At 36.6% G+C, this 26,618-nt stretch overlaps 5 protein-coding genes and 4 pseudogenes across 7 annotated transcripts; 6 read left to right on the top strand and 3 right to left on the bottom strand.

The window, feature by feature from the left end:
• Positions 1-833: 833 nt before the first annotated feature.
• LOC104762390 (uncharacterized) lies at positions 834-8,578 on the top strand. The gene is made up of 7 exons (XM_010485667.3): positions 834-1,052; positions 6,258-6,578; positions 6,695-6,803; positions 6,966-7,347; positions 7,436-8,078; positions 8,194-8,249; positions 8,332-8,578. Exons 2-7 carry the CDS (start codon positions 6,536-6,538, stop codon positions 8,365-8,367), a joined length of 1,269 nt encoding a protein of 422 aa, XP_010483969.1. The 5' UTR covers positions 834-1,052; positions 6,258-6,535; the 3' UTR covers positions 8,368-8,578.
• On the top strand, positions 2,498-5,630 carry LOC147923115 (zinc finger BED domain-containing protein RICESLEEPER 2-like; annotated as a pseudogene).
• Positions 8,579-8,648: 70 nt separating the features above from the next.
• Positions 8,649-10,392, bottom strand: LOC104762388 (ubiquitin-conjugating enzyme E2 3). Of its 2 annotated transcripts, none has more exons than XM_010485665.3 (6): positions 10,110-10,392; positions 9,512-9,645; positions 9,346-9,371; positions 9,167-9,256; positions 8,997-9,085; positions 8,649-8,911 (listed from the first exon to the last, which is right to left on the bottom strand). In XM_010485665.3, exons 2-6 carry the CDS (start codon positions 9,634-9,636, stop codon positions 8,789-8,791), a joined length of 453 nt encoding a protein of 150 aa, XP_010483967.1. In that variant the 5' UTR covers positions 9,637-9,645; positions 10,110-10,392; the 3' UTR covers positions 8,649-8,788. The 2 variants fall into 2 exon arrangements, with proteins under 2 accessions (XP_010483967.1, XP_087354845.1); XM_087498719.1 differs by having other exon boundaries at positions 9,512-9,659; positions 10,110-10,346.
• A 456-nt stretch (positions 10,393-10,848) lies between these two features.
• Positions 10,849-14,611, top strand: LOC104762385 (delta-1-pyrroline-5-carboxylate dehydrogenase 12A1, mitochondrial). Its single transcript, XM_010485663.3, has 16 exons — positions 10,849-11,145; positions 11,474-11,553; positions 11,657-11,760; positions 11,850-11,917; positions 12,004-12,061; positions 12,178-12,291; positions 12,417-12,500; positions 12,582-12,686; positions 12,771-12,884; positions 12,975-13,106; positions 13,192-13,281; positions 13,407-13,496; positions 13,573-13,785; positions 13,874-13,984; positions 14,062-14,141; positions 14,222-14,611. The coding sequence occupies exons 1-16, from the start codon at positions 11,057-11,059 to the stop codon at positions 14,358-14,360; spliced, it is 1,671 nt and encodes a 556-aa protein (XP_010483965.1). The 5' UTR covers positions 10,849-11,056; the 3' UTR covers positions 14,361-14,611.
• A 73-nt stretch (positions 14,612-14,684) lies between these two features.
• On the bottom strand, positions 14,685-16,369 carry LOC104762387 (putative inactive poly [ADP-ribose] polymerase SRO5). The gene is made up of 4 exons (XM_010485664.3): positions 15,676-16,369; positions 15,328-15,572; positions 15,123-15,241; positions 14,685-15,033 (listed from the first exon to the last, which is right to left on the bottom strand). Exons 1-4 carry the CDS (start codon positions 16,296-16,298, stop codon positions 14,926-14,928), a joined length of 1,095 nt encoding a protein of 364 aa, XP_010483966.1. The 5' UTR covers positions 16,299-16,369; the 3' UTR covers positions 14,685-14,925.
• Positions 16,370-17,733: 1,364 nt separating this feature from the next.
• On the top strand, positions 17,734-18,736 carry LOC109130523 (F-box protein At5g62510 pseudogene; annotated as a pseudogene).
• Positions 18,737-18,928: 192 nt separating this feature from the next.
• LOC147923114 (F-box protein At5g62510 pseudogene) lies at positions 18,929-19,336 on the top strand (annotated as a pseudogene).
• A 1,395-nt stretch (positions 19,337-20,731) lies between these two features.
• Positions 20,732-21,965, top strand: LOC104763633 (putative F-box protein At5g62660 pseudogene; annotated as a pseudogene).
• A 628-nt stretch (positions 21,966-22,593) lies between these two features.
• LOC104762384 (microtubule-associated protein RP/EB family member 1B) lies at positions 22,594-25,531 on the bottom strand. 2 transcript variants are annotated; one of them, XM_087498710.1, is made up of 8 exons: positions 24,967-25,531; positions 24,113-24,181; positions 23,941-24,027; positions 23,725-23,831; positions 23,502-23,635; positions 23,335-23,411; positions 23,110-23,229; positions 22,594-23,001 (listed from the first exon to the last, which is right to left on the bottom strand). In XM_087498710.1, exons 1-8 carry the CDS (start codon positions 25,072-25,074, stop codon positions 22,834-22,836), a joined length of 870 nt encoding a protein of 289 aa, XP_087354836.1. In that variant the 5' UTR covers positions 25,075-25,531; the 3' UTR covers positions 22,594-22,833. The 2 variants fall into 2 exon arrangements, with proteins under 2 accessions (XP_087354836.1, XP_010483963.1); XM_010485661.3 differs by having other exon boundaries at positions 23,116-23,229; positions 24,967-25,469.
• Between the last annotated feature and the right edge of the window lie 1,087 nt (positions 25,532-26,618).

The following is a 26,618-nucleotide window of genomic DNA, read 5'->3' as shown; positions in this document are numbered from 1 at the left end:
AATTATGTTTTTAGGTTCATCAAGTAGAACACCATTGTTTATAATTAATTTTAAGTAGATGATTTTGGTAGTAACAACAAAAGGAGCAAAGATTATATAAATGTGTAGTTTATTGACATCCTTCTTCGTTTGATATGGTCAAGATCATCATCCATTTACATGACGTTTAAAACTCGCCAAACGTCAACCTCTTTCTCAATTCATAAGGTTGTCATGTTCATTCCTTTTTTTCCCCTCGGCGTAAAAAATGGAGCTATGCGATCGTATGGTCGTCTTCCACCCACCCACACAACCTTGGTTTGGTACGTAGATCTTTGATCTTATCTGTCGACTGTCGATTGCCATTTTCTTCTTCTAACCATGGGATCAATTCAATTGTGTCTAAACATGTGTTAATTAGATTTTCTAGAATGAGGAGAAGGACGTTACAATGGATCCAGTAGTTGTTATCGTTTGTTATTGATCTCTAATAACAATGAAACGAACAACACCACTCTACTAAGTAATGACCATTGCTGCTGACTGTGGCCGATCGATATCACCAATGATGACTGAAAACGCAGCAGACACCAAAATAGGCTTGGGTCTAACACTATATGGGATCAAGCCCAAACTAAGCCCATTATTGAGAAAACATTATCAAAAAGCCCCACAATATTAACCGTTAAAACAAACAGTTATTTATTCGACGGCGCGTTATTTGAATTTTGAAATTTCGAAAACTAAACTACACAGAAACGAAACAAAACAAAAAAAAGAAGACCCCACACACACACAACGGAGCGTTTGGGAAAAAGAGGTTCCTTAGATTCCCCAATCGGACGGTTCACATTGAGTCTCTTTCTCTATCATCACTCCCCCATAACTCAAAGAGACTTTCCCGCTCTCAAGGCTAAACTGCAACAGAAATTTAGGTTACGATGAATCCTTCTACTTTAGAAATCTTTATTTTTTAACCCCATACTAATGTTTTTATCTTTTAACACTGTTCTCAAATTAATAAGAAGTGAATGTATAATTATTTTACAGATATATTAAACTTGAATTTGTTTGTTTAACCTAGGGGTGTCAAACGGGCCAGATGCCCGCGGGCATAGCCCAATAAGAGGCAAAGCGGAGCGGGCATGGGCTTATTCATTGAAGCCCAAAATTTTGCGGGCATAGTGGACATGACCCGTTTGGTCGGCGGATTCAAGCGGGCATGCCCGTCGCGGATTGCGGTTCTGCGGATTACCCGATGGTCCATCGATCTGTGGAGAGTGGAGACGAAGACGAAGCAGAGAAGAAGAAGATGAAGGATGTTCTATCGGTAAAGATTTACAACTGATTATTTATGGTCAGATCTTAGATGATTTCATCTTCTTCTTGACATCTCTACCGATGGAACATTGGGTAATCATGTTCTCCTTCTTCTGTTCTTGACAGTCCCGATAACGAAGAGGAGCTTAAAAAGCTCGATGAGAAGTAAGTTTTATTGATTCATAATATACCACTAGTTTCTGATTTAAAATTCACAGTGGAATTTCCACTGCCGATTCAAAATATTACAACTTGCATGTGGATATAATCTCGGCAGTTCCTTGAAGGTCGTATTATTGGACTTTTGGTTTAGACTTTAGAGTAATAGATAAAGAAGTGTAGCATTTGGATTAACTGGGTGTCGTTTCAGAATTGTGTTTTGCATAAATCCTTTTTTGCCTTATGGGAATCTCTCTGTGTGTACTGTGTGGCTGCTTATGTAAAGATTTCGAGTGACCGAGTTTAAGATGTGGTAGAGGGTTTGTTTACTGTAGCATGATGTCTTAGTAATTCACATGGAGATAACCATTATCTAATGTTGTGCACTATCATTGGCCCGCATAGATAGAATCTAACAAGCACTTGTGATCCAGCATGTCATCATCAGTCAAACAATTTCACTACTGACTCTTGTTGAGTTTCTCTTACATATTCTTTTCCTTCTTTTTTTTGTTTTAGGATTGCAGATGCATAAGAAAATTTGGGTGAAAGTGAAGTACGTGAAGGCTTCACGGTGAAGCTCATCTTGCTAAGGCTCTGTATTTCATCAGGATCAGTGATAAGGTATGTGAGCATGTCAAAGTTAATAGTTAGTTACGCACTTAAAGAGAAACTTCCTTGGCAATTAAAAGTTTGTTGGTTGTGTAATACACTAATACTATAGGAGAAAGCTTTGGAGCAGCTAAAACTCACGGGGGAAAACTGTCGCTGTGGGGCAAAAGATGGACTTGGTATTCTATACATTGCAACTTGCTTTCTTCTCTATGGACTTCGATCTGGTATCAAAGACCATTGACAAAGCAAAAAAGTAAAGTTTCAGTTTTTGGCTTTTTGAGACTACTACTCTTCATAAATATATAGCAACTGAAATCTTTGGATCTAACACTTTCCGTTTCTGCAGACTATATATGATCAGTCTGCAGTCTGCAGTCACTTATTGTAGACAATCTAAGACCAGCACCATTGTAGCAAATAGAAGATGGAGATTTCACAAGAGACTGAGGAAGAAAAGCCTTTCCAGGTCTGTTTTATTGACTACTAATTCCTTGCTACCGATGATGGTTTGCTCACATATCTTTTGATTGAGCTTTGGTTAGCTGGCTTATATTGTTTTTTCTATCGGTGCTTTGAAAGATAATTAAAAAAAAATATTTAGTAATTAGTAAATACTAACTAGATATTAGAAGATTTAGTCGTCGAGAGTTTGTATAAAAGCTGAAAACCCTAAATAGTTTATGCCAAAACACACGACTTCATCGAGACTTCATCGAGACTTCATCGAGACTTCATCGAGACACACCAAACCCTGTGAGCTGTGACACACGACTCCAGTCCTCAAAGTCTATCGTGATGGTAAGCTATATTGTTCCTTTTTGTCTATTGTCAAAACCCCAATCCTATAAACTCTTGTGATATGATATCTCAGTTGGTTTTTTTTTTTTTGTAAAGGATTCAAGTGATTCGTATGATCTGAGATCAATAGACTTAGAGTCTCAAAGAGTAATTGATACTGCAAACGCTGAAGAAGAACAGAATATGTTTGATGGAGCAGAGCCATCTACAAGTCGTAAGAGAGCAGCAATTCATATTGATGTAGATGATGTTGAAAAGGACAAAGGAAAGACAACATCATCAGTACCGAAGAAGAGAAAGCAGAATAAGTTTGATGGAGAAAAATCTGGTAAAAGGGCAGCAATTGATATCGATGATGATGATGATGATCTACATGACAATGTCGTAGGAGATAAAGGAAAAGGGAAAGCTACAACAACAGAACCGACAAAGAGAAAGCAGTATGCAGATTGCTGGGAGCATTTTACAGTGGTTAAGAAGACTATTAATGGAAAACTTCAAGACAGAGCCGAATGCAATTATTGCAAGAGGGACTATGCCTACAATTCACACAAGAACGGTACACATTCTTACAATCGTCATATGGAAACTTGTAAGGTTCGGCTTAGTAAAGTTGATATTAGTAAGGTGATGCTCAACTTTGAAGCAAAGTTACAAGCTAGGAAGATAGATCATATGGTTTTTCGCGAAATGGTAGCTAAGTGTATCATTCAGCATGATCTGCCATTTGCCTATGTTGAATATGAGAGAGTTAGATCAGTTTGGAAGTATTTGAACGCAGATGTGAAGTTTATTAGTCGGAACACAGCTGCAGCAGATGTTTACAAGTTCTATGAGAACGAGACAGAGAATTTAAAGAGAGAATTAGCTCACCTTCCAGGGAGGATTAGCTTCACTTCTGATTTGTGGACTGCAATCACTCATGAGGGCTACATGTGTCTAACAGCACATTATGTTGACAGGAACTGGAAATTAAACAGCAAGATTCTTGCTTTCTATGCTTTTCCGCCATCCACATTCAGGTATGAACATAGCAATGGAAATTCTAGAGAAGTGGAAGGATTGGGGAATTGAGAAAAAAGTGTTTTCCATCACGTTAGACAATGCTACTAACAATGACACATCACAAGATATTCTGAAATCTCAGCTTATGTTGCGGAATGATTTGTTGTGTGGAGGAGAGTATTTTCATGTGCGATGCGCAGCACATATTCTCAACATCATTGTTCAGATTGACCTGAAAGATATAGGTGATACATTGGAAAAGATCAGAGAGAGTATTAGATATGTACAAGCTTCTGGAAAACGTGAGGTATTGTTTGCAAAGTGTGTTGAAGCAGTTGGTCTACAGTTGAAAGCGGGCTTGATTATGGATGTGAAAACTAGATGGAACTCAACATACAAGATGCTTGATAGGGCTCTCAAGTATCGAGCTGCCTTTGGTAATCTCAAAGTCATTGATGGGAGAAACTACAAGTTTCACCCTACAGAAGCTGAATGGCACCGATTGAAGCAGATTTGTGAGTTTTTGGAGCCTTTTGATGAAATCACTAATCTGATCTCAGGTTCAACATATCCAACTTCAAACTTGTATTTCATGCAAGTTTGGAAGATTAACAATTGGTTGATATCGAATTCACAGAATCAAGATGAAGTCATCAGAAGTATGATTGTTCCAATGAGAGAAAGGTTTGATAAGTATTGGGAAGAGGTTAGTGATGTCTTTGCAATGACAACAGTGTTTGATCCAAGGTTGAAGCTAACACTGGTCAATTATTGTTTTGGAAAGAACGACAAGGGTTCTGCTGAGATAAAGATTAAACATTTGCGTGGTAAGCTTGCTACTCTTTTTGAATCTTATGAGAATAAGTCCATTTTCACATCATCTTCTACAGAGACACGTGAAACTAATCATCAAACTGATGAGAATGAAGGAAAAAAAGGGAGTTTTGGCAACTATGATGTAAGTATTCAAATTCTCACTCTCTTAGGCTATGAAATCTTTTACGTAGGCTATGAAACTTTAGTTACGTACACTTTTTGAAACTTTGGTTACGTACTTTAGTTATGATCTCACTCTCTTCGGTTTGAAACTTTATTTACGTACACTTTTTTTGTGGTTTAGGTGCAGTTTGGTTTGTTTTAATTATGTCTTAAGTTGTTTGAGAAATGTGCAGATTTTTTTAAAAATGTTCATGTCTTGTTAATTTTTTTTGTTTGAATACTAAGATTAGTTTTATATATTTACAGGATTTTATTAACTTTCGCAAACAAACTGTTGTTACTAGTGGAAAGTCTTCTTTGGAAATGTATCTAGATGATCCGCCGATAGACATGATAGAGTATGAGAGTTTGGATATTTTAAAATATTGGAAAGATAACTCTCAGCGGTATGGAGAACTGGCGTCAATGGCTTGCGACCTCCTTAGTATACCAATCACAACAGTAGCATCTGAATCTTCTTTTAGTATTGGAGCTCGAGTTTTGAACAAGTACAGAAGCCGTCTTCTCCCAAAGAATGTTCAAGCACTAATATGCTGCCGCAATTGGTTAAAAGGTTTTGAAGCCTATGAAAATGGTAAGCAAACAATTTTCACATTTTGGTATTGATTGTGTAACTTTTAAGTGATATATAATTACCTTGACCTTCTTCTATTACTTTACCATATGTAGAGAAGGATGAAGAATTTGATGAAGATGAGACACTACTTTCTTTCCAATCAATTGTCAAGCTTGATTTGGTTGAAGAGACATCTTGACCTTGAGATTTTTGTTTTCAGCTTTCCATTTCAGTTTAATACTTTGGTTTAATGTTTCAGTTTAATACTTTGGTTTATTGTTTCAGTTTACTATTTATCTAATTTAAATTTCAGTTTAAACATATTCATTATGCGTTTGCGTTTCTGTATTGGTTATGGCATTGTTAGCTCCATTATCACAATTAAAAGCTAAGTGCACATTTCGGTTTCTTATTAAACAATCACGTACTTGTTTTGTCATAAGAAATCATGCTATAAATAATACAAGAACCATCGATCACAAAACCGTGGACGATGTCATAACCGGTTAATAACCGACATTAGTCAATGACTCGATGATGTGTGTGTGACTGTGTGTTAGACATAAATTTGTTCACAAGCAGCAAAGGCCAAACCGTAAGTACTCGCGTCGTCATCTTCTCTAACGAGTCAGAGACTCAGAGTTGTGCCATAGTTAGAAGACGCCCGCGGGCATGCCCATTAGTCCACAAAGATAGGCGGAGCGGGCATGGGCACTGATACGTCGCCCGCCGCCCGCAGCGGACTTGTCCGCGGCGGTTCACTGAAAATACGGGCCCATCACGGGCGGTCCGTTTGGGCGCGGGCATGCCCGTTTGACACCCCTAGTTTAACCAATTCAACCGCAAATCAAGCATCAAATACCTTTATTGCCAAAGTTAAAAAGGGTCGGAATTGGTTAATTTGAAATAATGAGGCTATAAGAGAAATATCAAAATAGTATAGGGGTCATCATCCGCGAGGTCTGTTCTTTTTATGGTTTTTTTGTTATAAGTCAGAGATTTCTCCGCTCTCACATTTTTTTTCAAATTGAGATCTTCAGTTTCCTTTTTTTTTTTTTTCCCTTCACCCACTCCAAAACGTAAAAGAGGTTTCTAAGTTAATCGATGGAGAAATCAATGGAGAAAAGCATGAGCTCTGCTGCTTCTGGTAACATAATTACCTTCTTGTTTGATCTCTCTGATTAGTGATTTACCACTTTCCCGTTTCAGTTTTCGTATATTTCTCTGTTCTGATTCTGATCTCAATCGAAAACTTCTTATTAGGTAACTCAATCAACTCGAAGCTCCTAAGGTATCCTCTCAGATCGGCTCTTAGATCCAAGGAAGGGAAGCCTCCTGTTCCTGATTTCTCTGCTTCTTCAGTCCCCAGAAGGTATTATTGTCACATAGTCAAATTTTGATTAATGCAATAAACGATTCTAGATCTGATCTCTAGATCTTTTAGGAACAAATCGTCTTGTTTGAGTTTAGCAATCTTGGTTTCTATAAATTAGTAATAATAGTATATAGATGTGCGGTTTGATGACAATCTCAGGGGACGAGTTGCTTCTGCTGTTAGTCAGAGTACTACAGTTCTTGATTTGTCTGGGAAGAAGAGTGTTGTTGATCGCACCAAGCTACCACCAAGAAGACTTTCGATTCCTAACAAGTCCACCAGCAATTCTTCTGTTAGATCAGTGAGCAGCAGCGTCACTTCTCTTTCGGAAACCAAGCCAAAAAGATCAGGCATTGTTTCCAGGATCTTCAATGAGACAACACCTGTCTCTAGTAATCTGAGATCGTCAGTGACTCGGAGGAAACCTGAAGATCTGTCTTCCTCTACTTATTGGCTGACTCATATCAAGCTAGCTGAATCAGTGGCCAAACATTCAATCTCTCTTGGTTTCTTTAAACTTGCTCTTCATGCTGGGTGTGAGGTAAACAATGAAAGCTTTGATTTGGAATAAAGTCTTGATTTCTTTTTATTTTCTTAAACTCACTGAGATTTGTGTTTTTGGAATCTAGCCACTTGACAAGATGAAAGAAGAGCTGAAATCGTACGCTCGTCGCAATAACATGGATGGGCTTGCTGATGCTATGAAGGAACTATCTGAACTGTATAATATCTCAGAAGAATCCAAGCAGATACAGGTCTCTGAGGCCAGTTCTGTTGTAGCTGAAGAAACAGCTGTGTCTCTGAACAATGATAATGATGTCCGGAATTCCCTCTCCACTCCTGGTAATTCAAACATCACATCAGAGGTCACGAAGGATGATGCTTTGAAGGATTCAGCTGTTACAGAAACATCCAAGGATGAAGAGGCCTCGGAAACTATCCCACAAGAGAGCATTAGAAGTTCTTTGGACGAAATCAATGTGAATCAAGAGGTTGTTCAGGGATTGGAAGAAGGGTCTCGTTCATCACAAGATGGTGTTCCAGTCGTGACTGTTGTTCAACCTGTAGACAAGAAACGTGCAAGAAAGGAGTCTGTTCCGAAGAACAACGAGCCCGCGAGGACAAAGAAATCACTAGCAACCAACTCTGCTAATTCAAGAATCAGCAAGGATGATAAATCTCAGAAGAAGTCTGAAAAGGTCACTAAACCCAGGACTAAGAAAGTTCAAGAAGAGATAAAGAAGTCAACTAAGAAATCTACAGCTAAACAAGGTAAAAAAGAAAAGTCATACAATGTCCTTGAAAAGCGTTTAAACGATCTTTCTCCAAGATCAGTGATTGCAATAAATTTTGTTGCTGATTGTTGTGTTACTGTTATTTTGTGTAGGTGGTGAAGTTACATCTCTGAAGCAAAAGAAGAAAATGGAGGACAAGGAAAACACTGTGAGTATAAAGACTTTGGTTAGTTCACAGGATCGAATCGTTTCTGTACATAAAGAGATTAACACAAGCTTTCTCTTTGCAGGTTAATGTTGGTGCAGGAGAAGAAATCCAGGTTTAAATGAAGAACAAAGAGGCATTTCTATTTCTTCAACATATCTCAATCACTCTTTTTTCTTTTGGTTTGAATGATTTGTTCAAAGTACATAGTTTAAATTAAATAACTTTTGCAAGTTTTTTTTTTTAAGTTTGGTTTGAAAGACAAAACAAATAGTATTTTATTTGCTTGTTTGTAAGTGTGTTAAGTTTTATTTCAATGTTTCTTCATTTAATGTCTTCTTTTTACTGTTATCTGTGAAACTTTGATGATTCATCGTTTTTTTGTTTTTAGGCAAAAGATGATTCATAGTTATCATATATAATATATTTTAGATAAAAATGAGGTTACAGAGGAGCAGAAAAGTCTTAGGAGTTAGGAAGATAACTGCTACTACTCAAGCTCCAATTACTCAAATAGTCAATACAACAAACTAAATCATATATTACACATAGCTCAACTCCACGATCTCTCTTACTTTCCTGTTATATTCTCGTACATTATCACTGAACAACCTTGCAGCCTCTGCGTTCGCTGGTGAATCAGGGTTCGGGTCACAAAGCAAAGACTGTGTAAATAAAAGGTCTTGGTTAGTTTATGCAACGACCCTAACAATGCAAAAGATGAGAAAAGGAGAACTCAGAAGTCAAAACCTGAATTGATGTGAGTACAGCAGCAACGTCGTAGATGGGGCTCCATTGGTTTTGTAAGATATCCAAGCAAATGCTTCCATCTGCATAAACTGCACCAAAGTTCGAGTATCAAATATCAAAGTGGAAATTCGTATATGGTCTTTGTTTGTTAATTGAATGCTTGAGCTTACTGTTCGGGTGAAACATCCGTGAAACAAACCGAACAACTGGGGGTTTGTTCGGGTAATCCTCGGTGAACTGAAGGGTCATCTTGAAAGTACCTGATGAACACAACAGAATGATTAGTCTTAGCTATCACTTAATAACACATGATGAATATATGTTGGCCTGATGTATTGAAAGATGTTACCTCCATCCCATGGAGTGTCATCAGGCCTGCAAAGTCAATGATTGTTAATCAGTAGTATACGCAGACAAGGATTTGAAGCATATAAAGAAGACAAAACAAAGATTGTCAAAAAAAAAAAAAGAAGACAAAACAAAGATACAGAAACACATAAAAAAAGATGTAGTACCCAAAGATGACAGCATTCCAATGCATGATATTGTTATCCAGAGGAGCTCCACTTATTCCCACAGGAGGATCTTTCTGCAGTCTCTTGAAATCCCACAGTAATCTCTTTCTCGCTGGACTTGTCATTGTTGCAACCTACAAACCTTAAACTGCATCAAACATACGAACTCGTATGAACTCTTCTCACAAGTATATGGTAAAGCGTAATAGCCCTTTCACATGAACAAAGAAGGACCTAATTCATGATTAAAAGTTTCAACTTTTCTTGAATCCCTAGAGAAGTAGAAGCAGAAACCAAGATCTACATTTCTGTAACCTAAAGACCTAAAGCTTCAACAACCACAAAAAAAACCCCAAAGGTCAAAGAAAATTTCAACCAAAGCAAACAAGAATAACCACCCAAACTTGTAAACAAGAAAGCTTGAGGCTTGAATATTTTAACAAGCAAATCAAGTCTGATTCAGGGATACTAGTGGCTGAGTAAAAAAAAACCAAACCCCAATTGTGAATGAAGATATAAGATTCCATCAGATTCTACATTCATGCATGAAAGATTCCATCTTCCAATAACGAGAATCAAACGAAAAAATAAAGCTTACCTTGAACTCAAAAGCTGCAATGAACAAAGAACCAATCGAGGAATTAGGGTTTATCAATATTCAAAAACCTTCGATCGATAAAACTCGATGAAGACAGAGCGAAAGAGATGATATGAAACTATGAGTGGAGAATAGCTAAAGTAGAGAAGAAAGAGAGAGAGAGAGAGAGAGAGAGAGAGAGAGAATCAAAGTTGAGATTTTTTTTTGCCTTTGCTTCTTCACCAAAAAAATAAGAGTAAGGAAGAAAGAAAAATAAATAAAGATATATTTTCTTCCAAAAATGAAAAAACATAGAAAGATTTTTATGTATTTAATAAAATTTTAATGTTATTTTGAGGAAATTTGTTTGTCGGTTAGCGTAAAGCCAAACGTACACGTCAACTGACTCAATTGGCCTAAACGGACGTGACTCAGCATTATTTAGCTCTCACCATTCTTAAATTTTTTTTCTTTTTAATTTTTAATTATCTTTTACATTTTTGTTTATCTTTCAAATTCCCTTTTTTGACCCCTGAATTTTATATGTTCAAGATCACTAAATAAAAACTATTGATTTTTTGTTTCCAATTTTAAATTTGAAAGAGTAAAAAGTAAATAATAACATCCTAAATCTCTTATCTTTTACTAATTTAGTCTTGAAAATAAATTACTATGTAATTAATCCTCATGAGTCATCAGGGTTTGTAAAATAGCAAATAAAATATTATGGGTTAAAAAAGATATAAACATAAATTAAGGCGAAATATATGTAAATATCTAAAAAATCATTTATGTAATCTCTCTCTCTCTCGTCAAACAGGGGAAACACAAAAATTACTCCTTTTATAAAAAACCAACACACATCACTTCGAAGAATTCACCATTTTTATTACCGATCTCACTCGAATCCTCTCCGCCCATTGTCTGATTTGGTTCATCTTTTCTCCGTCTCTTCTGGATCTTACGCAATGTATAGAGTTTTGGCGAGCCGAGCACTCAGAGCTTCGTCTCTCTCTCACAAATCTTCCACCTCCCTTGCTTCTTTGACTCTCTCCAGGTCTTCTAATCTTTTCTTTTCTTCATCTCGCCATTTTTTATTTAATATTGTTCTTCACCTTTTGGGATTGCATGTTTTTGCATAAATTATTTGAGTTATATAAAAAAAGACAAAAAACTTTAGCAAGTTGGTGTTTTAAAAATCTAAGATTTGGATGATCGAGTTGCCGCATCTGCCAGTGTCTATGAGACTACTGAAGAAAGTTTTAGTTTATTAGATGTTGAAATGGTTTGTTTGTAAAAGTTCTCTTTCTGATTACCAAATTGCTGTCTGAATGTGATCCATTTGAAGGAGTGTTTCTTCATTTTGACTTTTTGTTTTTCTGCAGATTGAATCATTCGATACCTTTTGCTACCGTTGACGCCGAGGAGCTATCTGGTGCTCATCCTGCTCAAGTACAGAGCTTTGGTTTGTGTTTACTCCTCAGATTGAATTTTTGAATTTGGTACTTATCTCTAAAGTGCTGTTGTGGAGTATCTGAGCTTTTTTACTTTCCTGTTATGTTCTATAGTGCAGGGAACGTGGATTGGATCTTATAATCACAACACGCTTTTAGATCCTCTAAATGGAGAACCTTTCATTAAAGTTGCTGAAGTGGATGAATCAGACACTAAGGTTCGAGCCTCTCAAAACCTTTATTCCTACTGCAAAGTGGTATTCGTCTCAATTTTAACTTTTTATTTTCACTTTGTTCTATGCTGCAGCTATTTGTGGACAGCTTATCCCAGTGCCCCAAGCATGGTCTCCATAACCCTTTCAAATCTCCGGAGAGGTATATTTTGCTTGGGGATTGATGAATCTTATCCACTTCCTCTTGTTGGATACTGAACTTAACTTATGTTGTCATGTTATATACAGATACCTTTTGTATGGAGATATCTCGACAAAGGCAGCTCATATGCTCGCCTTACCAAAGGTAACACTTACTTTTTTTTAGAATCTCGAGTATTGAATTAAAAACTTTGGTTTCCCAAATAACATGCATACTGAGCTACTGGTTATTTGTTATCTTATGCGTGTATGCACTATTAGGTAGCTGATTTCTTCGCGAGGTTAATTCAAAGGGTTGCTCCAAAGAGTTACCAACAAGCTGCTGGAGAAGTCTTTGTCACACGGAAATTTTTGGAGAACTTTTGCGGTGATCAGGTATTCTAATCTCTTCACCGTTTTTATGTTGAGCCTATTTGTACATTTTATGTCTGTGCCTAGCTTTCCGAAATTACAACTTTAGGATGTTTGTTTAATGATTTACCACACTTTCTTTTTATCAGGTGCGGTTCCTGGCACGGTCTTTTGCAATCCCTGGAAATCATCTTGGGCAGCAAAGTCATGGTTACCGATGGCCTTATGGTCCTGTAAGGCATTCTTCCTAGATGTTTGTAATTGGTGACAACTCTGTTTTGTGCTTTGTTTGAAATCATAGATTTGTGATGCAGGTAACGATTGTTACACCATTTAATTTTCCGCTTGAGATTCCACTACTTCAGTTGATGGGGGCATTATACATGGGTAACAAACCTCTCCTCAAAGTGGACAGCAAGGTATTAATTATACTTCACATTGATATTGTCTTCCTAATTGTATTGGTTCTATCTGTTTGAAATAATATAATGTTATTTGGATAGGTGAGCATTGTGATGGAGCAAATGATGCGTTTGCTCCATTATTGTGGTTTGCCTGCAGAAGATGTGGACTTTATAAATTCTGATGGGAAGACAATGAACAAGATATTGTTAGAGGTATTTGGTCAGGAATTGACAAGTCTATTGTCTCCAGAGTTTTTTTAGTTGAGCTAATTTACTGTCTTGTCTACTTGTAACTCTTTTTAGGCGAATCCACGGATGACCCTCTTCACTGGTAGTTCTAGAGTAGCCGAAAAGTTGGCACTTGACCTTAAGGGTCGGATCAGATTGGAAGATGCTGGATTTGACTGGAAAGTATTAGGACCAGATGTTCAGGAGGTTTCTTATTATAACCTTCCCTTCTTATATTTCCACAAGTCTTTTTAGATGTAATTGTAACCTTTGTTTCGGTCTCTAATGTCAGGTTGATTACGTTGCATGGCAATGTGATCAAGATGCATACGCGTGCAGTGGACAGAAGTGTTCTGCACAGTCTATGCTTTTTGTTCACGAGGTTGGTTTGATCTTAAATTTTATGCTGAAACTACCTTTGGATCCTTTTGATTACTTCCAATATCTTCTGTCATTTTTTGTTCTCATTGTGTTTTCTGTTTTTTTTTTTGAAAAAAATCTGAGCAGAACTGGTCAAAAACACCTCTTGTTTCCAAATTAAAAGAACTAGCGGGAAGACGCAAACTGGAAGACTTAACCATTGGTCCTGTCCTCACAGTAAGTTTCATAATTTCTCCATCTGTTATTGATGAGATTGTATCATTAAAACTTATTCTTTCATTATTATTTCAAGTTCACAACTGAGGCAATGTTGGAGCACATGGAGAACCTGCTTCAGATTCCTGGCTCAAAGCTACTCTTCGGTGGCAAGGAATTGAAGAATCACTCGATTCCTTCTGTCTATGGAGCTTTGGAGCCCACTGCAGTTTATGTTCCCATTGAAGAAATCTTGAAGGATAGTAAAACCTACGAACTCGTCACCAAAGAAATCTTTGGACCGTTTCAGGTTAAACCGCGTATATCATTTGCTTTATCTGAATGATCTATGTTTCCTAACTAAAATACGTAGCTTTGTTTCTGTATATGATATCTAGATTGTAACGGAATACAAAAAGGATCAACTTCCTCTAGTGTTGGAAGCTTTGGAGAGGATGCACGCTCATCTAACTGCAGCTGTTGTTTCAAACGATCCCATCTTTCTTCAGGCAAATCCTTTCACCATCATCATCAATCAATCTCTTTGTCTCTTTCCGTTTGATATTGATGTAACAAATCCGTGCAGGAAGTAATAGGGAACTCGGTGAATGGGACTACATACGCTGGACTCAGAGGAAGAACAACTGGAGCTCCTCAGAATCACTGGTAAGAGAAATAAAAACAATCCCAAATTAACAACTCTTCCTTTTTGTTTGTGAAAAAAGCTAATATATTACACAAAACAGGTTCGGACCTGCGGGGGACCCGAGAGGGGCCGGGATAGGGACACCTGAGGCGATAAAGCTGGTCTGGTCATGCCACAGAGAGGTCATCTATGACTATGGTCCAGTTCCACAAGGTTGGGAACTTCCTCCATCTACTTAGGAGTGGTGTATCAACTAATAATAAAGTAATCCCGTAGTTTGCTGTTGCTTCGAATAAAAATGAGTTTTGTAGTTATCTCTACTAGTAGTTTCAGTGGGAGGGAATAAGAGATTGAAACATGAAGTTTTCAACGGGGTTGACTTAGTCAAGGGGTTGAGGGATTAAGACAGAGAGATATCTATTGTGAAACTCAAGAGGAACTATCATAAGTCCTCCAGAATCTCTGGTTATATAATATTTATTTTTGTTCAGCTCAAGTCAGCAAAATAGACAATGATACAAATGATTTTGAAACAAGAGTGAAAAGAAAACTAAGATTGTAACTTGTTGTTAATGTTCTTCATTAATAATGTATCAAGACCCTAATCTGATCTCTATTGAACAAATTTTTTTCATCACTATCATGGGGAAAAGAAAAAAAGACTACTCTATGATTTTGGAGACTCCAAAGATGACCATTTGTTCACCAGTCCCGATCCTTCTGGTGTTTGTAAAACAGACAAAGACAACCATGGCGATTGTGTCCTTGAAACAAGAAAAACCAAAGTGATCTGCAATGGAGCTTCTAGCGTTGTACTTTGTGTCCGAAAGCTTTGATGATGTGAACTAGTAATTTGTCTCCAGTTATACTTCTGACTCTTTGTATCAGTTCGCTCCGCGAGATTCTCCTGTTCTGTTAGATCCAAAGGAAAAACAACAATTAGAATGTGAAATCACCAGAACAGATAATGGAAGTAGAAATAAACAACAAAAAGCACTTACTTGTTGATCTTTGTAGTGTTTCTGAATGACAAGTATCTGAGAAGGAGATAGAAACTTTGACAATGCTTTGATCAATACAGGAAATGCCATCCATGGCGATCTCAATCTCTTTGAACTACCTGCAAAACAGTAATAATAATAATGTCAAAAACCAGAATCAAGAAGAACAAAGAAAAATTCAAGATTTTTTTGAGGTTTTGCTTACGAGTTAAGTTAAAGGGAGCCTTGATGCAAACAAGAAACTCAGGCAAGACGTGTGTGTTCATATGTGTACTCCACACAATGTACTTCTTCGGAGAAGCTAAATCATCAATACCAGAATCAAACTCTGGTGAACTCGGACATGACTGGATCGAGCCTTGAGTAACAATCTCTGATTTGCCAAGTAGAACTCTACAAAGCAACAAGAATCTCATCCCATCTTCTGATTCTGCAGCTGATTCCTTCAAACTAAACAAACAAACAAACAAACAAGCACCCAAACATGAGATTGAGTCCCCAAAAAAGAAAGAAAAAAAAAATCAAAGCTTTTCGTCAGAACTTAGAAAATTACCAATCAAGAGGAGAGTTATCAGGGGAAAGATACAATCCACGGCCATAAGAACCATCGTTTGACGGCGGCTGGCTAAACCCATACTCCAAAATCGTTTTCAGCTCTTGTTTCGCGACGGCGCACCAGCCGTACTTCACCTTAGCTCCTCCTCCTCCGTCTTCTCCGGCGTGTTTCGTGTGCACCGCCTCTTGAAAAATCTGAAAAGTCTTGAACTTGGCACGAGATCCAACGGTTCTGAATCCGTTACGGAGAACAGAGAGAATCTGGCATTGATCACCGAGACCAGATTTACAATTACGAAAGATAAGATCATGAGCTTTATCTCCTTCAAGCAACTCCATTAGCCCGAGCTCGTCAGCAAAAGATGATGATGACGGTGGTCGGCGTGGATCATCAACAGCAGAATACGAATCATCACAGCTTCCAGAAGATTCAGAGATCGTTGATACTTCTTGCTCTGAATCATCATTAAAACCAGCTTCAACAACTTCGGTTCTTACGTAATAATCCATTGATTGAAAAAGAAAAATATCTTCAAGCTCTTTTGAAAAGTTTGATTTTTGTTTTCTTGAGAGAGAGAACACAAGAAGAACTTGAGCTCCAATCCAAATCCAAAAGTGCATATATATAAAGAAAGAAAATAATTACAGAAATGGAAAAAAGAACCGCCTTTTGTTTCTGTTATTACCGTCGGTTTTCGCAATTCTTGAATTAATAAAAATAAAATACTCACAAGTTCTCTTGTCTTTTTCTCCGTGGAGAAGACGTAAACACATTAAATTACATTTTTTTGTGGTAAGTTGCGGCCGCGAGCTGTTTTTTTTTTTTTTTTTTTCTCTTCTTTATTGTTTCCTTTGATGGGTCTATTCCGTGTTGGAGTTCGTTAAGTTGGTTGGGTTGGCTTGGCTTATGTGAAAAGACGAAACTAGCCTTTGAACCAAGTGGTGTGGTGAAATGACGAAATGATACACCTTTGAATAATACTCTCCGTTTGCTTGTGGACGTTGAGAATGTGTGTATTTGTTGAGTCTTATTCGAGAGGCCAACACCGACACACGTAACACGTTTTATACGTAACCATTATCAATTTCTTAAATGATATTTTATAGGTCAATATTTTAATATAGTTAGAAACTTAGAATTTCATACGTTCATAACTAAATTAATTAATCGATAAACAATGTGAATGTGATCTACAAATTAATATTGTGGGAGGGATTAAATTAGATTAATAGTTTACTCACCTAATCAATATCTGTGCAACGAAGACTTGCATCATCGCAATCAATATCTCTCTAAGTTGTTATTAACATGTTTACACCTATATATATATATGTATATGATGTATCAGAATCATGACTCAGAAGCCCATAAATAAACCATTGATAATTTGATAGTGGGTCATACTTTTCATTTCATTAACGATATAGGCCCAGTTAATTATTACATAATAGTAAAATTGCTGTGATCACCCTCTCCAAAGTGATCTATATCTACTAGACCGTCATTGTCCTCTACTTCTAAACTTGTCACACCCTTAGAATATATCCGTTTGCTTCTCGAATTGAGAGTGTGTCGATTATTAGGTCTTCTTACAGAGGCCACGGCCGGCACACGTTTTTATACGTAACAATTTTGTATTTTATTTTCTTAAATCGAGTTATTAGGTCAGTGTTTATTTAATTTAGAAATCCAATATGTCCATAACTAAATCATATATTAGAAGGGAATTTGGCCCGTTAAAGCAAATAGAAACAAAAAGAAAACACTAGAAGGGCCGGTCTTGAGGAAAAAGCTCACAAACAAATACTGTACTATTTTAGTTATCACTGAACGACCCAACCGCCTCTCTAAGTTATAGGGTTTTAGATATATAAAGTCGCCTAGCTCTTTAAATTCGCTGCTCTTATATGATTGATTAAATTAATGAATAGGGTTTTATAAATTATATAAAAGTTTGTGGGCGCTTGTAAATCATTAGACATTGTAATAATAGTTATGACTATATCTACAGCTCTGACTCTGTAATCTCAATGGAAGAAGAGGTCATTAAAGGCGATGAGACGAGGACGAAGAAGAAGAATACGATCACGTGGAGACGATTTGGTCGCGCCAAGGGTTCCTTTGGATCTTTTGATCGAGATCATGACTAGATTGCCTGCTAAATCGTTGATGAGGTTCAAGTGCGTCTCCAAGCAATGGTCTACTCTTATCCGTTCTCGATATTTTAGCAATCGTTATGATACGGTGGCATCCCAACCGCGACCACCTCGTTGTGAGAACTGAAATCGACTTTCTCCTTCCGAAGTGGTTTAAATGTGGAGGAGCTTATCACCGTTTAGAAGTTCCGAACTGAATTCGAGGGATTTTTGAGAGTATATTGTATTGCCTCTTTTGGAAAATGTTTTTTACCCCTCTTACAAAAGACTTCCCCCTTACATATTTATAACGACCAATTTATTACCTAATTAATGCATAATTAATATGGCACGATTTGCGTATCCTAATTAATCGTCTTGAATGTGGGAATCTTTGACCAAGCCCGAGCTTCGAGCTGACCAACGCGAAGCATCTTCGTGCTCTCTTCTTTTCTCCGGGCCTGATGGGCCGATCAGTAATACGCTCTTGGCCCATTAGACGTGCCCGGCCTAGGCCCTTTGCCTATTGCCCGAGATGACAGATCGTGGGTATAACACTCGTCTATACATAAGTTTCATGGACGAGGATGATGATGAGTCAGTACTGCTATCATTCTCATTCTCATCATCGTCTAGTAGTGATGAGTCTTTCGACCTAGATTTGACAATTAATGCTAGGGGTGGGAGGACACTACATGGTGGCTCTTCGCGGCTTGATTTTATACACCGCTTGCGCAAAAGCGTGCATCTATAATCCCACCACCAGACAAAGCGTAACCTTACCGGCCGTCAAATATCATAACATGTTTATGTTTGCTGAAGAAGGTTTAACTAAGGAAACCTACTACTCTTTGGGATACGATCCCGTCCTTGATCAATACAAAGTAGTCTTCACGGTTGTGATATACTCAGACGATTTTTAGAGGTTAACTTCGGAGCATTGGGTTTTCGTACTAGAAGCGGGAGGTTTCTGGAAAAGAATTCATTTTGATGTACAACATCATAAACCTACAATATCCGGCCCGTGCATCAACGGAGTTATATATTATTTGGCTTCTACTGATATATCTAACCGTATCGTTTTCAGTTTTGACGTTAGGTCTGAAGTGTTCAATATGATCCAAGTACCTGATGTGTTGCATAAATTTGGTGGGTCATTGTATTTTATAGAGTACGGTGGAAAACCAGCTATTTCTAATATTGCCGATTTTAAAGAAAAGGGTTTGTTGGATTTATGGATCTTGGAAGATGCTGGATATTGGTCGAGGAAACCTCTGGGTTTGCAGCCTTGTCAGATGCATTTAGTTGACGAAATTGATGTAGAAGGTACAACTCCAAAGGGCGAGGTTATCATGTCACCCATACCGTGGTGTTCCCCTTATCACCCTCTCTATTACGATCTGCAAAAGAATCATCTCAGAAAGGTTCAAATTGGAGGAATACGGGACTGCGGCTGGTTTCGTAACTCGTACAGTTATGTCGTGATGGATAATTATGAAAGCATCATGCACTTGGAAATTTGAATGCCATTACTTGTTTTTTTCTTCTTCCAATCTAAATGATTTATCAACATTTAATTGTTTTTGCATCTTTAATATTACAATGAATTATTAAATTAAAAAATCCAAAGATATCTGTTTTTTTATTAGTAATACAATGAAACAATTTATTTCATACTCTTTTCATTTTTTATTATAAGATTTTTTTAAGTTTCTATGCAAATTATATATTTATTTAAGTTTCTTATATTATGCAGTTTTATTTATGAATGGTTAAAATAAAAAAAATTTTATCAGTGTGTTTTAAATTAAAACATCCTGTCTTTTCAATGGGAGGGAGTATTTTATAAATTTTAGTGACTTTTATTCTGGTTTTTGTTCTCTTTAAAGGTCTTTTTATCATGCCGTTTTAGAGAATTGGACTTCCAGTTGGTTACATGCGATCGTTATACAAACATAAACAAAGTAATATTTGTACCCGGTTGTAATTTATAAGACGTATCTTTGAGTGTATAAGCAAAACAGAAAGTTAATCGACTAAAAACAACAATAGGAGTGTGTGTCATAGCTAGTAAGACAATGAATCTTTTTCATAATTGGGTAATTTAAGCCAAAACTCAGATTAATTTTAATTATTGTAGAAACTACTTTCAATGCATAATGTGGTGTCTCACTATATATATTGTACATGAAAACATGAACCTCCTGTTTTGCTTCTTGGAGAAACGATCTTTTCAAAATATATAGTTTTTTCGTTTCGCGTTTATATATTTTCGAAATTTTGCTTAATAACCATTAATGCTAATTTACACCCAACAAAAAAAAAAAAGAAGCCTTTTTTTACCATGAAAAAATGTAAATTTATTAAAGTTTCCTGTTCCTAAATGATTAAGAAGAGTAGGGATTGACGTTTGTTAATTGGCAATCTTAATGGATATACATATCTTAATATAATCAATTAATTAATAACATGCCGATTATCTTATTAATTACATTTGTGACATATCTCACGATTTGTTAGAAGGTTTAAACTTTAGAATTAAGATTAATAAGATAGTCAAAATTTACAAGAATTCTGGATTAACCCTACTAGACAATTAATTGTTGTTGCTATATTTACCATCTTACAAGAATTAATGCATTTTAAAGTGTTGGTTCTGAAACGTAACCACTGGGATTTAGCCAGTTAAAGAAAAAAGAAAAAAAAAGACATCAGATGGGCCGGTCTTGAGGAAAAAGCTCGCAAACAAATATGTATTAGTACTGAACGACCCAACCGCCTCGCTAAGTTATAGGGTTTATATATAGAAACGTCGCCTAACTCTTTAAATTCCCTGCTCGTATATGATTAATGAATAAGGTTTTAGATACATAAAAGTTTGTGGGGCTTGTGAATCCTTAGATATTGTAATAAGAGCTATGCATATATCTATACCTCTGGCTCTGTATCTTCAATGGAAGAAGAGGTCGTTAAAGGCGATGAAGCGAGAACGAAGAAGAAGAATACGATCACGTGGAGACGATGTGGTCGCGCCGAGGGTTCCTTTGGATCTTTTGATCGAGATCCTGCCTAGATTGCCTGCTAAATCGCTGATGAGGTTCAAGTGCGTCTCAAAGCAATGGTCTACTCTTATCCGTTCTCGATATTTAAGCAATCGTTATGTTACGGTGGCATCCCAACCGCGACCACCTCGTCTATACATAAGTTTCGTGGACAAGTATGATGAGGAGTCTGTACTGCTACCATTCTCAATCATCATCGTCTAGTAGTGATGAGTCTTTCGACCTAGATTTGACAATGCTAGGGGTGGGAGGACACTACTTGGTGGCTCTTCGCGGCTTGATTTTATACACCGTTTGCGCAAAAGCGTGCATCTATAATCCCACCACCAGACAAAGCGTAACCTTACCGGCCGTCAGTTACAACATGTTTGCTCAAGGAGGTTTACGTAAGGAGATCAGCTACTTTTTGGGATACGATCCCGTCCTTGATCAATACAAAGTAGTCTGCACGGTTGTGATATTCTCAGACGATTTTGAGAGGTTAACTTCGGAGCATTGGGTCTTCGTACTAGAGTCCCAAGGTTTCTGGCAAAGAATTCAGTTTGATCAACATCATAAACCTACAATATTTGAACCACCGTGCATCAACGGAGTTATATATTATTTGGCTTCTACTGATATATATGACCATATCGTTTTCAGTTTTGACGTTAGGTCTGAAGAGTTCAATATGATCCAAGTAACTGATGTGTTGCATAAATTTGGTGGGTCAGTGACGTTTATGGGCATTATAGAGTATTGTGGAAAACCAACTATTATTGATCATACCTATTTCAAAGAAAAGGGTTTGTTAGATTTATGGATCTTGGAAGATGCTGCTGGGAAATGGTTGAGGAAATCTCTGGGTTTGCAGCTTTGTCAGATGCATTTAGTTGATGACATTTATGTAGAAGGTACAACTCCAAAGGGCGAGGTTATCATGTCACCCAAACCGTGGTTTTCCCCTTATTACCTTCTCTATTATGATGTGCAAAATTATCATCTCAGAAAGGTTCAAGTCGGAGGAATACGGGACTGCTGCTGGTTTCGTAAGTGGTACATTTATGCCACGCTGGATAATTATGAAAGCATCATGCACTTGGAAATTTGAATGCCATTACTTGTTTTTTTTCTTCATGGGTCCAAATGATTTATCAACATTTAATTGTTTTTGCCTTATAATTATACAGTGAAACTATTTATTATAAAATTACCAAGCTAGATATCTGTTTTTTAATATATTAATGATACAATGAAACATAGTGATTTTTAGCATGTTTTTTTTTTCTTTAGGTATCATGAGGTTTTAGAGAATTGAACTCCCAGTTGGTACATACAATTGTTAACAAACATAAACACTGTAGTATTTGTACCCGGTTGTAATTTACAAAAGGTACCTTTGAGTGTATAAGCAAAAAATAAAGTTAATCAACTAGCAACAATAGGACTATAGGTGTAGTAAGACTAGTAAACAGAACCAAACCGAACCAACCGAACTCAAACCGATGTCTTAGGGTGGTAGGTGCAACTCAAATCGGGGAGGTAATCTTAGCTCCCAAACCGATGTCTTCCCCTTATTACTTCTCTATTATGATATGCAAAAGAATGATTTGAGGAAGGTTGAAATCAGAGGAACATGGGATAGTAAGACGTACATGCATATCATGTTGATGGGTAGGAGAGAAAGCATCATGCACTTGGAAGCTTAAATTTACTTGGAACTATATACTGTAACTATATTATGTAATTTTAATTTTACTTATCAGAACACATTTAGTAAAAACATTGTGATACAAATAAAACCCATCAGATAAATCTTTCAAATTTAGGACGGAAAAAATTCGGTTCGGTTCACTTTTAAACAAAATAACCGGTTACGGTAATATTGTGAAAAACACTCTCTCCGACTCCAAGTGATCTATCTTCTAAGACAAGGCAATGGACCATCGTTGTTCTCTACTTTTATTTATCAACAACTTTTAAGTTTGGGACTCTGTTGCTGCTGCTTCTTCTTCTTCTTCCTCTTCCTTTCCTTCTTCTTCATCAGCCTCAAGTCCCAGAGACTGGTTTAGGCACTCTTGAGCTTCTTCTAGTGCAGATTCATTTGCATCGGTTGCATATAATATCTTCTTAACTGCTACCACTATCTGCACATATTGTGTGGTTTCAACATTACATATATTGTTCAGATTCTCAATGATTTGAGTTCAAACAAAGAGAAACAAAGACATCAAAAAAGAAGGTATTGATATTGCATTTACGGGAAGATCCTCGAGTTCAGGAGTCTGGCAGAGTATCTCTGTGTCCCGGAGCTTAGAGAAGTAAAAATCTCTTTCTTTTTCCAAGAGATCGACTGAGACCTTGAGATCTTCTATCTGGCATTGTGAAAGAAAGTTTCATTACATATTTGTTTTCATTAACATTAAAAGAATGAAACCGAACAGTTAAAAGGGATGAATAGATGATTAGATGCTGATTACCTCCTTTGACAGAGCTTGCACTTCGGCTGATGAGTTGCTCCCCCCTCCAATTGCATGTGATTTTGCTTGCTTGGGACCTAGGTGTTATAATGTTCAACAACGATGAGAAATTTCATAATTGGATAGGCAAGCAATAGGATAAGAGAAGCTTAAATCAAATGACTGACCAGATGGTTTGTTGGAAGTAGTCACAGGAGGGTGATGCATATTGTTTGTTTGCAATGACTTTGAGATCTTACTAGATCCCTTTACACTTTTCTCTCTGCCACCTCTTGATCTTCGTTCAACTGGATTATAATTCCTATAACGATGAAGCCATTGGAGTGCCGTTAAAAAGACTTTTAGTTATTAATCCAATGTCAACAAGGAAGGTAGAGAAGTCCATCATACTCATTCATAATGCCGCCGTTTATAGAATCGCAAAAACGCTTCAGCCATTGTAGAAACTCCAAGTTGTCTAGTGGCCGGCCTTTTACAAGCCTGTTGACCTCCAGTGGCTGATGTATTCCCCCCATTAAGACAAACAACATTGTGAATGATATACATATTTTGAAGGCAATAATAGCACACACAGAATCTTTATCTCAAGCAAAGGTCAGAAATTACCTTTGTAATCTTCAATTTGGTGAAGACTTCTTGCATGACCTTGTAGTTTTGTATCATCTCGTACTCGTTCTTTGCTTCAAAATTAACCTAAACGTGAGAGATTTAGATCGCTCTGCAAAGAAACAAAAACGATTGCAAGAAACAACGAAGATATGCCGAGTGAAAAAATCACCTTGTGCATTGGCACAACTCCTGGGAAGGTCATGTCCAACATTTGACATTGCACAGCACCGGATGCAGCCTATCAAAACCCACACCATAGCCACTTAGGTAAAACAAACAGTCTCACAAGCAAGACAAAATCAAACAGTTTTAAATGCTTGTTTGCAACACTATAAACTAAAAAAAAAAGTCCTGATTAAAAGCAATATCTAAAGTAAAGAAACTGCCCCCAACACATTTCATAATCATCTTATAGGAACATTGAAGCCTTTCCAATAACACAACTGACAAATGTGGATATATATACAACATACTCTTCTGAAAGCCAAAAACTTGAAACAAAAGAAAAATAAACCGATCAACAACTAGACAAAGGTGTTGCTTCCAATAGCTGAAGCATTGATCATCAATGTAGTTCAATCTTAACACACCCATCAAACAGAACCATTTTCAGATATATACGAGAAACTCAAACAAAAAGAATTCTTTTTTAGACTGTCAAATAGCTCACTGGTTTGTATGGAACCAGAAATCTCAATTCAAAAATTTAGAGTGAGAGCAGCTCACCGACAAAAAATCTTGAGAAACACAAATCAAATCCTAAATTTCCCCCCCCTCCCCCCCCCCCCCCAAATAGCACACCAGATCAACAACAACAACACTGCATATCTTGTCATAAATCAATGGTCTTAAGCCACCGACATTATCAAAAGAAGACCCTTTTTAAACCAAAAGGCACGTTATGAATCAATTCATGGACAATGCTACACAATGAAAGAAATCACACACATGCAGAGATACGATAGACAAAATCCAAACCAATCAAAAAAGAAGAACAAGAAGAAGAAGAAGAAAGAAAGAAACCTCTTCGATACGAGAGAGATTGAGATGAAGCCTGTCATTGATCCAACTCAGAATCTCATTCCTTCCAACAAAGTAAGCACTATCCATCATTCCAATGTTCGTCGTCATTTTCTTGAATCCTTCTCTCTAGGAACAATTAAAAAAAAAAAAAAAATCCTCTCTTTTTTTTTTTTTTTGTTGGTTGGTGTTTCTTTCAATTGGGAAACTCAGATGCAACGCAATGGAGAGATTAAAAGGGGAAAAGAGAGAATCAATTAGGTTAGGTGAAATTGAAAACCCCCACAAAAAATTAATTAAGAAAAAAAAAATTTCTTTTTAAGAAAAAAAATTGATTCGATCTGTTTTGGGTTTTGTTGCTTCTTTGGAAGAGAAAGAAACTGAAGCAGAGAAAACGACGGAGAAGCAAAGGTCTTAAAGATAGAGAAACAAGTGCAAAAGACAATTAATTTATTTATTTTTTTTAAGTTTTTTTTTTTTTTTTTTTTTTTGCAACAAATGAAGGAGACGAGCCAATTAGGAGTAAAATTATCTATAAACAAAACATGATGTGGAGATACCCGCGCTTGGCATGCTAAAAAATTCGTTCGTACATTAACATTACGAAAAACATAAATTAAGTATATATAAAAAAAAACTCCTTTCTATCAATCCAAATGTCGATATGTTGCAAAAACTGACCGATCAATTGAGAAAGACACCTTCTTCACCAAGTTTAAGTTTATTTTTTAAGTTAATTAAACTTATTTTAGATTCTTTGTTGAAAAAGCAAAAAAAAAAAACTTTACTAGTATTAGACTAAGCATGGGTTTAAGACTTTTTAACTTAAGCTGTGAAATATTTTTAAAAAAGAACTAAAGAAAGAAACGATTTTTAAATGTAGGAAAAGGATGCATTAACTTTCTTCTTGGCTCGTTTCGGTTACAGCTAATGTCACAATTTATAACGAATGCTGCTGATTTGGACTGTATGTAGTACTAATATGTAACGCCTTCTCACGTGGGGGCTTGTCTTTTTTTTTTTTTTTTTTTTTTGGGCAAAGCGTGGGGGCTTGTCTTTTTACTTACTAGTTTACTACTAGTAAGTAATAACATGGTATTATATTCATTTTTAAGGAAACATATAACACTACTTTCTTTCTTTTTTGTTACTTTTATGTTTTTTTTTTGGAGTTGTGTGCTGCATAAAATTAAATGTCTAATTTTAGTACGATATAATATGTAAGGTAGAAAATCAATTTCTTTTGTCAACAAATAGAAAAGAAAACCGTTTTAATATGACAAAAGAATTCGACATCAAATTATACATTTTTTTTGTTTTGTGAGGATGAAAAAGTAACCATTGTATTTATTTCCGTGACAGGGCTTCACATGTAAGAGAATTAAATAAGCTATGGTAACGTGGATAGAAACACGAATAAATCTTAGCTACTGCAACTAGTCGATTCTTATTTTCTCTTTACAGCTCTATGTCATTTTGGCTTTACCATTTCTGCTTGTTTCAAAGACCCTCTCACTTCTATGAACTATATTTATTCGAAGTGGACTCATGATCATTAGTATAAATATATGGAGCTTGGCACGGCATAATTACTCAAAAAAATATATAAATCCGTTGTGCCCGTGAGCTACGATACCAACACATCATTTCTGATC

This window comes from Camelina sativa, chromosome 18 (genome assembly GCF_030686135.1).
Source record: "Camelina sativa cultivar CO46 ecotype springtype chromosome 18, ASM3068613v1".
In the NCBI taxonomy this organism is placed as follows: Eukaryota; Viridiplantae; Streptophyta; class Magnoliopsida; order Brassicales; family Brassicaceae; genus Camelina; species Camelina sativa.
Note: the sequence above shows the minus strand (reverse complement) of the source record. Positions and strands in the feature narration are given on the sequence as shown.